The sequence below is a fragment of the Pristiophorus japonicus genome, chromosome 1, assembly GCF_044704955.1.
Source record: "Pristiophorus japonicus isolate sPriJap1 chromosome 1, sPriJap1.hap1, whole genome shotgun sequence".
NCBI lineage: Eukaryota > Metazoa > Chordata > Chondrichthyes > Pristiophoridae > Pristiophorus > Pristiophorus japonicus.
The window spans coordinates 1,151,024-1,163,374 of NC_091977.1; the positions used below are offsets into that span (position 1 = coordinate 1,151,024).

Sequence of the window (12,351 nt, forward strand, 5' to 3'; positions counted from 1 at the left end):
TCCTGCATTCGCTGGATCGCCTCAATGTTGTGCTGTGACTCTGTAGCCCAGAAAGTTTATTTCTCCAGCAGCGAATGTACATTATTTATTGGCATGAAGTGTAATGTTATGTGTAGCAAGTCTAGCCATAAATGTGTGAAGTTGCTGGTCATGTTCTTCCATTGTCCGTCCATGGACTGCGATATCGTCAAGCAGATTGAGGACTCCCTCTATGCCTGCTAGCATAGTAGTGACAATCTTCTGAAATGCACTTGGTGCAGAAGATAGTCCGTAGGGCATGCGTCGATACTGATACAGACCATCATGTGTCGTGAATACCGTGAGCAGTTTGCTGTCCTCCGCTAGGGGTATTTGCAGGTAACTGCGGCGCATGTCGAGTTTCATAAAAACTATTGAGCCGTGGAATTCTGAAGACAGTTCGACGATGGTAGGAAGAGGATACTTGTCGGGGATGATGGCCTTGTTGACCTTTTTCAGGTCGATGTATAGGCGAATCTCCCCATGTTTACACCAAGCAATGACTAAGTTCGAGCTCCAGGGTGAGGAGTCGATGATCTCAATGATTCCCTGAGATTCGAGTCGCATTAATTCTGCGGATACTTGGTCACAAACCGTGAATGGGAGACGGCGAAGTCACTGCGTAACTGGTTTGACGGAAGGGTCAATGCAGGGACAACGGCAGAATTTTGTTGTCACTCCAAACCCTGTGAAAATTGAGGGATACTGCTTGTCAAAGTCCACCGTGTATACAGGTGTGTCGGTTGGGTCGTAAACTTTGAACCCAAGCTTGTCAAAAAGGTCAACACCCATGATGCTTCGTCCCTTCACGACATGAAAGGAAAAGTTCTCCAATGTTATGCCCTTGTAGTATATCGGGACATATATGACCCCAAGTACCTCAATTTTGGAGTCGGAGTGCCCATGTAGAGTGGAAGTTGCGGGCTGCAGTTGACAGTGCGTGAAGTGGGTTTTGTACACAGCCTCGCTCAAAATGGGGACTTTGGCTCCAAGGTCAATGAGGAGGCAGATGGGCGTGCCGTCAATGTTTACATCACAGTCCTTGAGTTTGCCCAAACCGATTTGCGAAATGTCACTAACGGTGTAAACCATACTGGGTTCATCATTATTGGAGTTATCCACCTGTAGAATATGCTGCGATGAGCGACAGACACGAGCAAAATGGTTCATTTTACCACATGCAGAGCATCTCTTCCCACGTGCAGGGCAGTTAGGACTCTTTGCTGCATGTGATTTGTCTCCACAGTTAAAGCAGTGGAAGTTAAGCCCGTGATCCATAGTGGGTGGCTTATTACTAGCCCTGGGTCTCTGCTGTGATTCCCACTTTGGACGAATGACTTGCACATGGGCTGTAACTGGTCGACTGCACAGGGGGAGCAGGGGATCTGATCACTTTTGAATCGGAAAACGCTGATTCGATTTGGATGGCCAAATTAGTTGCTTTGTCAAATGGCAATTTGTCACCTTCCATTAGCAAGCGTTCCCGAATGCGGGAGATCGTTGTTTTCTCAATCATTTGATCCCTGATCATTTCCTCGGTGATGCTCCAAAGTTACACGTAGCGATCAGTTCAGTTAATGAAATGATGTGCTGTTTGATTGGTTCACCGTTCTCTTGCCCCCTTTGACGAAAATGGAATCTTTCCATCATGATACTTTTCCTCGGCCAAAAATATTTCTCTCGGGTGCTTACCGCTTTGTCGTAGGACTCCGTGTCTTCGATTTGGCCAAAGATGCGTTGGCCTTCGGTGCAGAGGCAGTGGATAAGTATTGCACGGTGGTGAGCTGGTGTTGCGTTGTCACCGTCTAACCCACTCACCGTGATGTAGGTCGAAAAACGTTTTATCCATCTCGGCCACGGGATTGGAGGGTCCCCGGGTGTGGAGAGGCAAGGCGGGGTCAGTGGGTTGGGGCGTAGGGAGGTTAATTTGATTCATCCTGTAGTGTATGGAGAAAGAGTCAGACTGAACACTGTGAGCTCGAAGTAATGTGTGACCTTAGTCTTTTATTGCAGGTCTCCAGAGTGCCTCTCCAACCTGTGAAGCCACCTTAAATACCTGTGCTCCCAAGGGATTATGGGATCCCTTGGAACTCCGGAGAATGAGCCCCCTGGTGGCTGTACAGAGTATATCCAAGTCCAGATACATAACAACATTCCCCCCTAAAGTTAATCGTGTAATTATTTACAATGTGAGTCGATCTGGGGCCCTTCTTGCCCTGGTTGATCGTCTCGGTGTGAAGGCTGGTGTTGTTGAGTCCCTCGCTGGGGTGCTGTGGATGATGGGTTCTGCTTCGTGGTCAGCCATGGTGCTGGTTGCCACTGGTGTGTATGTTGGGGGATCAAAAAAGGCAGGGTCCAAGGTGGGTTGCTCAGGGTAGTCCGTGAATCTGAGTTTGATTTGGTCCAAATGTTTCCGGTGAATGAGTCCATTTGAAAGTTTGACCCGAAACACCCTGCTCCCCTCTTTGGCCACGACAGTGCCGGGAAGCCACTTGGGACCTTGCCCGTAATTTAATAAAAATACAGCATCATTGACTTCAATCTCGCGTGACACATTTGCACTACCATGGTATGTACTTTGTTGAAGCTGCCTGCTCTCTACCTGTTCATGTAGATCAGGGTGAACAAACGAGAGCCTTGTCTTAAATGCACTTTTCATGAGCAGTTCAGCAGGTGGTATCCCAGTGAGTGAGTGTGGTCTCGTGCGGTAGCTAAGCAGGACTCGGGATAGATGAGTCTGCAGTGAGCCTTCAATTACCCTCTTCAAGCCTTGCAATGCTCTCTCAGGCTGACTATTGGACACTGGTTTAAGCGGGGCAGATATGACATGTTTGATCCCGTTACAGGTCATAAATTCTTTGAACTTAGCACTGGTAAAACATGGCCCATTGTCGCTCACCAGGACATCAGGTAAGCCATGGGTGGCAAACATGGCCCGCAGGCTTTCAGTGGTGGTAGTGGACGTGCTGGCCGGCATTATCTCACATTCAATCCACTTGGACTCAAATGGACTCATGGTCTACAACCACAAGGAACATTTTACCCAAAAACGGGCCTGCATAGTCGACGTGTATCCTTGATCACGGTTTGGAGGGCCAAGACCATAAACTTAGCTGGGTACATTGCTTAACTGCGAGCGCGTATTACATCTGTGAACGCAGGATTCTAAGTCCGCATCGATGCCGGCCACCACATGTGGGATCTGGCTATCGCTTTCATCATTGCGATGCCTGAGTGGGTACTGTGGAGGTCATTGATGAAGGTGTCTCTGCCCTTCTTGGGGACCACGACTCGATTGCCCCACAGAAGGCAGTCTACCTGTATAGACATTTCATCTTTGCGCCGTTGGAACGGCTTTATCTCTTCCTGCAATTCCACTGGGACACTGGACCAGCTCCCATGAGGCACACAGCTTTTGACTAGGGATAATAAGGGGTCCTGGCTTGTCCAGGTTTTGATCTGCTGGGCAGTGACGGGTGATTGCTCACACTCCAAAACCATGGCTAGATCTGCGGGCTGCGCCATTTCTACCCCCGTGGTGGGCAATGGCAGCCTACTGAGAGCATCGGCGCAGTTTTCTGTGTCTGGCCTGTGGCAGATGGTGTAGTTTTATGTGGACAACATGAGAGCCCATCTCTGGCCAATGCGTTGGTATTTATCCCTTTGCTCTCGGAAAACAGGGATATAAGTGGCTTATGGTCAGTTTCCAATTCAAATTTTAGCCCAAACAGGTATTGATGCATTTTCTTTACCCCATAGACACACGCTAATGCTTCTTTTTTAATCATGCTGTCGGCTCTCTCGGCCTTAGACAGACTCCTGGATGCATAAGCAACCGGTTGCAGTTTCCCGAAATCATTAGCTTGTTGCAATACACACCCGACACCATATGACGACGCATCACATGCTAGTACCAAACGCTTACTGGATCATACAACACAAGCAATTTGTTTGAGCATAACAATTTTCTTGCTTTTACAAAGGCATTTTCTTGGCTTTTGCCCCAAACCCATTCGCCCCCTTTTCGTAGTCAGACAGGTTGTGGTTCTAGCAGTGTGCTGAGACACGCTAAGAAGTTACCAAAGTAGTTCAGGAGTCCCAGAAACGACTGCAGCTCCGTCACGTTCTGTGGTCTCGGTGTGTTCTCGATTGCCTCCGTCTTCGCATTGGTGGGCCTGATGCCATCCGCCACAATCCTCCTTCCAAAGAACTCCACTTCAGGTGCCGGGAAAACGCACTTCACCTGAGTCCCACGTGGTTGAGCCGATAATAACCTCCTCCAGGTTCTGCAGGTGCTCGACTGTGTTCCAACCTGTGACCAAGATGTCATCCTGGAAGACCACGGTGTGCGGGACTGACTTCAGTAAACTTTCCATGTTTCTCTGAAATATCGCCGCCGCTGATCGGATTCCAAATGGGCATCTGTTATAAACAAAAAGACCTTTGTGCGTGTTGATGCAGGTGAGGGCCTTCGATGATTCCTCCAGTTCCTGCGTCATGTAGACTGAAGTCAGATCCAGCTTCGTGAACGTCTTTCCTCCCGCCAGCGTTGCAAAGAGGTCGGCTTTTGGTCGTGGGTATTGGTCCTGCAGGGAGAAATGATTGATGGTTACTTTGTAATCGCCACAGATTCTGACGGTGCCGTCTCTCTTGAGGACTGGGACAATAGGACTGACCCACTCGCTGAACTCGATCGGGGAAATGATCCCCTCTCTTTGCAGCCGGTCTAGCTCGATCTCTACCCTTTCTCTCATCATGTACGGTACTGCTCTCGCCTTGTGATGGATGGGTCGCGCCCCCAGAATTAGGTGGATCTGCACTTTTGTTCCTTGGAATTTTCCGATGCCTGGTTCGAACAGCGAAGGAAATTTGTTTAAGACCTGTGCACACGAAGTGTCGTCAGCGGGCGATAGCGCTCGGATGTCGTCCCTGTTCCAGCGTATCTTTCCCAGCCAGCTCCTGCTGAGCAGCGTGGGACCATCGCCCGGTACCACCCAGAGTGGTAGCTTGTGCACCGCTCCATCGTAGGAGACCTTTACGGTATCACTGCCGATTACAGGAATCAGTTCTTTCGTGTACTTTCTTAGTTTCGTGCGAATTGGAATTAAGACTTGCCTTGAGGCCTTGTTGCACCACAATCTTCCAAAAGTCTTTTTGCCCATGATGGACTGGCTCGCGCCCCTGTCCAGCTCCATTGACACCGGGAGTCCATTTAGTTCAACATTCAGCATTATCGGGGGACAAATCGTGGTGAATGTGTGCACCCCATGTACCTCTGCCTCCTCTATCAGAGGTTCTGTTTCATCGTGACCCTCAGTGGATCTGTCCTCCTCTGCAACGTGGTGGTTTGCAGGTTTAGCAGGCCGAGCAGCTCGCCTGCACACTCGTTAGAGGTGTCCCATTGTTCCACAGCCCTTGCAAATGTATCCTTTGAATCAGCATGAATGAAAACGCTGATCACCCCCGCAGCGCCAACAAGGAGTTAATGGCCTTGCATTCATCACCCTTGATGGTGAACTCTGAGACATCTGCGGACGTGTAGCAGCAGGTAAGTGTGACCTGCCCTGTCCGTTACAATTCGAAAACAACATCACTTTGTTCACAGTACTTGGAGCAGCACTTGTGTGCTGAGAGATTTGCTTCGTATTGTCACTGGTGGCAATGAACACCTGGGCTATCGCTATGGCCTTACTCAAGGTTGGGGTCTCTACAGTCAAATGTTTGGGAAGTATGATTTCGTGGCCAATGCCAAGTAAGAAAAAGTCTCTGAGCATCTGCTCCAAATGTCCTTCAAATTCACAATGTTCTGCAAGACGTCTAAGCTCGGCGACATAACTTCCTGGCCTTCAGACCTTTTGTAGGTGTAGAACCGGTACCTCGCCATCAGAACGCTTTCCTTCGGGTTCAAATGCTCTCGGACCAGTGTGCACAAATCATCGTACGATTTTTCTGCGGGTTTCGCTGGAGTGAGCAGATTCTTCCTGAGACCATACGTTGGTGCCCCACAGAGGGTGAGGAGGATCGTTCTATGTTTGGCAGCGCTCCCTTCCCCATCTAGCTCGTTGGCCACGAAGTATTGGTCGAGTCGCTCCACAAAAATTTCCCAATCATCTCCCTCCGAGAATTTCTCCAGGATGCCCACTGTTCTCTGCATCTTTGGGTTCGCTATCTGTGTCTCGTTGACAGTTGTGGTGTATGGAGAAAGAGTCAGACTGAACACTGTGAGCTCAAAGTAAAGTGTGACCTTAGCCTTTTATTGCAGGTCTCCAGAGTGCCTCTCCAACCTGTGAAGCACTCTTAAATACCTGTGCTTCTGAGGGATTATCAGATCCCTTGGGACTCTGGGGAATGAGCCCTCTGGTGGCTGTACAGAATATATACAAGTCCAGATACATAACACATCCTCGTCACCAAACTATGTTGTGTACATAAATAACAGACTAACTGAAACAGGAGTAATGTAACTTAACTGTGCCCTTTAAAGCAACTCCCAAAATGGTTGTCCCCAAACCAGCATGAACCAGCATGTTTACAGCAGTATGTGAATATCTCCTGCAGGGTCCTAATGCCTGCCTAGTGAGGGTTCGTGTAACAAACAAACGGAGTATGAACACAACAGGGTGAAACTTGCTTGATAACGCTGCCTGTTAACACCCGGTGTTAGGTGACTAACGGGTGGCAAAGGACTTCCTTCGACAGTAAGCGGCATCGACGCTGCATCCTAAATTCAGTCGGCTCTTTGACAGAGGTGCCAGAGGCAATGCTACACCAGCCAACATCACCCCCGAGGTGACATCATCCAGCGTACAATCCCTCTGTCGCCTCTGTCGCGAGATTTGCTTTGTACGGCTGGTGTAACAGGAGGCGGCTGTACAGCCAGGAAAAGGTGGTCATAAACGAGTGGATCTCGGGCAGAATCTTTATTCGTTTCTGCGTGTTTTCATTAGTTTTAAGAGTGACAAAGTGTGTGTGTGTGGATCGTAGAAGTGTGAGTGATTTTTTCTTCCCTTTTTTCTCTAGCATGTTGGCAGCCTCCCGATGAGAGATTCAGTCGGCCTGCTGAGCTCCTGTTCGAGGATCAGTGTACAACGCCACTTGTTGGTGCTGCTCTCTCATCCTTGGGTGTAAAAACTGAACTGAGGACTCTGAGGCTGCGCCTAACGTCCGGCACTAAAATCAGCACTCAGGCGGTGACACCGCTCCAAAAACGGCCATAACCAATCTCGACCCCTGTGTGCTTCCACTTTCTCACCAGGGGACCTGTTCAACTGAGCAACCGGCCGTCATGTGTGAACCTGGAGCCTCACTGTTGGGCCCAATCTTCTTCTCTACAAATGTGCCCATCCACACATTTCATGAAAAACTCGAGGACATAATCAACATTATTCAAGGCAACATTCTACATCTCCTGGATAAACTTCAGAAAATGAACAGAGCTAGAGAGAATATTATAATATATTGGTTTATTCCAGTGCCATACAAATCTTTTCATTACCAGATATAACCAAAATAAGTGCCAAAGATAATATGAGGACCATTCAGCCCATTAAACCCATTCCTCCGGCAGACCATGTGCAGATGGTCCTATTGTGAAATCCAACCAACTTACTAAATATCCCAAATTATGTTTCCCCTGGTTTCAAAGATAACAGAAAATATCCAGAATACCCGTCAAATCTTGTAACCGATACAATGTCCAGTCTGGCAATGCCTTGATTTTAAAGTTCTCATCCTTGTTTGCAAATCCCTCCATGGCCTCGCCCCCTCTACATCGGTAAACTCCCCCAGCCCTACAACCTCCGCGATCTCTGCACTCCTCCAATTCTGGCCGCTTGCGTATCCCCAATGATCATCTCTGCATCATGGCGCCGTGCCCAGACCTTAAGCATTGGCACTTCCTCCTCAAACCTCTCCGCCGTGCCAACTGCCTATCTTGAGTTAAGATGCTCCTTAAAACCGACCTCTTTGACTAAGCTTTTTGTCATCTATCCCAATATCTCCTTGTGTGGATCTGAAGGAATTAAAAATCATTTAGTATTTCTAAAAAGTTTGTGGCTAAGCTTAAATTGAGCGTGGGACCAGAACGTATAACTCTCGAGAAGGGAGTATTTGGCAGATGTCCTAGCATAGACAGAATTACACGAGATATCGATAAACACCCCAGCTTTGTCTGTTTATTAACAGAAGATTTGGCCAAGGACAAATAGGTCTGGGAAAAAGTACTTTCACAGGAATTGCTTAACCATAGAAAAGTAATGATGTAGCACGTAACTGATCAGATAAAAGGCGCACAGGGGAGGTAATGAAGCTTGCTGTCAATATAATTGTATTACCCAATTAATATTTGTAATCATAGTAGTTAGTCGAAACTTTGTGATGCGGCAGGGAAACAACAAATGGAAAGCCTCCGCGTGGAACTTCATGATTTTGTATGTATTTTGACTGTATAAAAACAGTAACCCGATGATTGTTCGAAGAGAACGGCTGGTTTGGGTCACCGAGTTACTAAACTTGTGTAGAAGCTGTCTCTCCCTTGATCGAGTACTTTATAATAAACAATTCTTTTCTCCAAAACAGACTTGTGTTGAGTATCTTTGTAACATTCCACAACAGGCTGAGTATCAAATTTTATTTTATACTGCTTCTGTGAAGTGCCTTTTGAGATTTTAATACATTAAAGGCACTATATTAATGCAAGTTGTTGTTGTTATTTATCTGTGACCAGTTGGATAACCCAGTCTTGAACTCCTATCATTCTGGCCAGTTCAGGAACTATTGCCTCCCGAGAATATTTGACACATAGAAATGCAAACACATTGGTTAATCTAATCCTAATGGATTAAATTATCAATTTCAAACAAGGATATAATTGTCATTCCTAATTTTTGGAATCATGTGCCACATTCACATTTTATCACATGTATGAAACCTGAAATAGTTTGCAGCAATTTCCAGATCTTACCTGCAACCTTGCGTTTTCTCAGACACAGCACCACTGTCAGGACAATGACGAGGAGAAGAGCCAGACTCCCGAAAATAACCACATTGGTGTGTTTAAAAGTGTAATCATCTGGCAGAAGAATAAGCATAGATTTCACGTTTAGTTTATAGATTAACTTCTTAAACAAAAATAGGCTGCCCCAATGACCCAGTGGATAAACCTACTGCCTGATTCACCATTGAACCATACAGAGCAGAGGGCCCTCGGTTTCATTCCTGGAAACGAAGAGAAAATAGACAACAATGGAGTTTGGCCGTGCTACATGGTATATACTTCAATGCAAGGAGTCTGGGGAATAAGGCAGGTGAGCTGACAGCACAGATAGACACTTGGGAGTCCGACATTATCGCTATTACTGAGACATGGCTGAAAGAAGGGCAGGTATGGCAGCTCAACATTCCCAGTTACAGGGTTTCCAGACGGGATAGAGAGGGGAAAAGGAGGGAGAGTCACAGTATTGATTAAAGAAATAATTACAGCTGTGAGGGGGATGATATGTCAGAGGGATCATTAAATGAGGCCATATGGGTTGAAATGAAGAACAAAAAAGAGGCGATCACACTGCTGGGTGTATACTATCGATCCCCAAGTAGTCAGAGGGAGATAGAAAAGCAAATATGTCGGCAAATTTCTGAGAAGTGCAAAAACTATAGGGCTGTAATCGAAGGGGATTTCAACTACCCTAATATTAGCTGGGATAGATGTAATGTGATAGGTATGGAGGGTGCGGGATTCCTAAAATGCATTCAGGAGAACGTATTTAGCCAGTATGTCGCAAGCCCAACAAGGGAGGGGGCAGTTCTGGATTTGTTCTAGGGAATAATAGGAACATAAGGAATAGGAGCAGGAGTAGGCCATACGGCCCCTCGAGCCTGCTCCGCCATTTAATACAATCATGGCTGATCCAATCATGGACTCAGGTCCACTGCCCAGCCCGCTCCCCAAAACCCCTTATTCAATGTCCCAGCTTCCACAGCTCTCTGAGGCAGTGAATTCCATAGATTTACAACCCTCTGAGAGAAGAAATTCCTCCTCATCTCAGTTTTAAATGGGCGGCCTCTTATTCTAAGATTATGCCCCCAAGTTCTAGTCTCCCCTATCAGTGGAAACATCCTCTCTGCATCCACCTTGTCAAGCCACCTCATCATCTTATACGTTTCAATAAGATCACCTCTCATTCTTCTGAATTCCAATGAGTAAAGGCCCAACCTACTCAACTTTTCCTCATAAGTCAACCCCCTCATCCCTGGAATCAATCTAGTGAACCTTCTCTGAACTGCCTCCAAAGCAAGTATATCCTTTCCTAAACATGGAAACCAAAACTGCACGCAGTATTCCAGGTGTGGCCTCACCAATACCCTGTATAGCTTTAGCAAGACTTCCCTGCTCTTACACTCCATCCCCTTTGCAATAAAGGCCAAGATTCGATTGGCCTTCCTGATCACATGCTGTACCTGCATACTATCCTTTTGTGTTTCATACACAATTACCCCCAGGTACCGCTGCACTGCAGCACTTTGCAATCTTTCTCCATTTAAATAATAACTTGCTCTTTGATTTTTTCTGCCAAAGTGCATGACCTCACACTTGCCAACATTATACTCCATCTGCCAAATTTTTGCCCACTCACTTAGCCTGATTATGTCCTTTTGCAGATTTTTTGTGTCCTCCTCACACATTGCTTTTCCTCCCATCTTTGTATCATCAGCAAACTTGGCTACGTTACACTCAGTCCCTTCTTCCAAGTCATTAATATAGATTGTAAATAGTTGGGGTCCCAGCACTGATCCCTGCGGCACCCCACTAGTTACTGATTGCCAATCAGAGAATGAACCATTTATCCCAACTCTCTGTTTTCTGTTGTTAGCCAATCCTCTATCCATGTTAATATATTACCCCCAAACCCGTGAATTTTTATCTTGTGTAGTAACCTTTTATGTGGCACCTTGTCAAATGCCTTCTGCTTTTGCAGCTGGAAGGTGTATCAGTGGGAGAGCATTTTGGTGCTAGTGATCATAATTAAGTTAGATTTAGGGTAGTTATGGAAAAGGACAAAGATAGACCAGGAATAAAAGTTCTTAATTGGAGGAAAGCCAATTTTACTGAGCTGAGAGGTGATTTAGCCACAGTGGACTGGAAACAGCTCCTGGGAGGTAAATCAGTGACAGAGCAGTGGGAGGCATTCAAGGAGGAGATCCTGAGGGTTCAGAGCAAGTATGTTCCCTTAAAGAAAAAGGGTGGGGCTAACAAATCTAGAGCCCCCTGAATTTCAAGGGCCATACAGGGTAGGATAAAGAATAAAAGGGAGGCTTATGACAGATACCGAGGGCTCTATACTGCAGAAACCATCGAGGAGCATAAGAAGTGCAGGGGTGACATTAAAAAGGAAATTAGGAAAGCCAAGAGAGACCTTGAAAACATTTTGACAAGTAAAATCAAGGAAAATCCAAAGATGTTTTATAAATACATTAAGAGTAAGGGGATAACTAAAGAAAGGGGAGGGCCTATTAGGAACCATGAGGGTAATCTGTGTGTGGAGGCGGAAGACCTGGGTTTGGTTCTTAATTAATATTTTGCGTCTGTTTTCACAAAAGAGAGGGGCGATGCAGACATTGCATTCGGAGAGGAGGAGTGTGAAATATTAGATGAAATAAACATCGTGAGAGAGGAAGTATTAAGGGGTTTAGCAGCTTTGAAAGTGGATAACTCCCCAGGCCCGGATGAAATGTATCCCAGGCTGTTAAGAGAAACAGCAGAGGCTCTGACTATCATTTTCCAATCCTCTCTGGCCACAGGTGAGGTGCCAGAGGACTGGAGGACTGCTAATGTGGTACCCTTATTTAAAAGGGAGAAAGGGATAGACCGAGTAATTACAGGCCAGTCAGCCTAACCTCGGTGGTGGGAAAATTATTGGAGAAAATACTGAGGGACAGAATAAATCTTCATTGAGAAAGACATAGATTAATCAGGGACAGTCATACAGAATATTTGCCTTTATTAGCCAAGGCATAGAATATAAGAGCAGAGGGGTTATGCTTGAACTGTATAAAACACTAGTTTGGACACAGCTGGAGTGCTATGTGCATTTCTGGTTACCACATTACAGGAAAGATGTGATTGCCACAGAGAGGGTACAGAGGAGATTTACGAGGCTGATTCCTAGACTGGAGAATGTTAGCTATGAGGAAAGATTGTATAGGCCGGGTCTGTTTTCTTTAGAACAGAGGAGGCTGAGGGGAGACCTGATTGAGATGTATAAACTTATGAGGGTCTTAGATAGAGTGCATAGGAAAAATCTATTCCCCTTAGCAGAGGGGTCAACAACCAGGGGG

The 12,351-nt window shown here is 46.4% G+C and overlaps 1 protein-coding gene across 2 annotated transcripts in view; it reads right to left on the reverse strand.

Moving 5' to 3' along the window:
• The window catches only part of LOC139261888 (uncharacterized), a 71,891-nt gene that overhangs the window by 19,352 nt on the left and 40,188 nt on the right, over window positions 1–12,351 (reverse strand). For both annotated transcript variants that reach the window (XM_070877095.1, XM_070877094.1), the window contains exon 7: window positions 8,981–9,088. In XM_070877095.1, coding sequence (XP_070733196.1) covers window positions 8,981–9,088 — 108 coding nt within the window. The remainder of the gene's footprint in view (window positions 1–8,980; window positions 9,089–12,351) is intronic.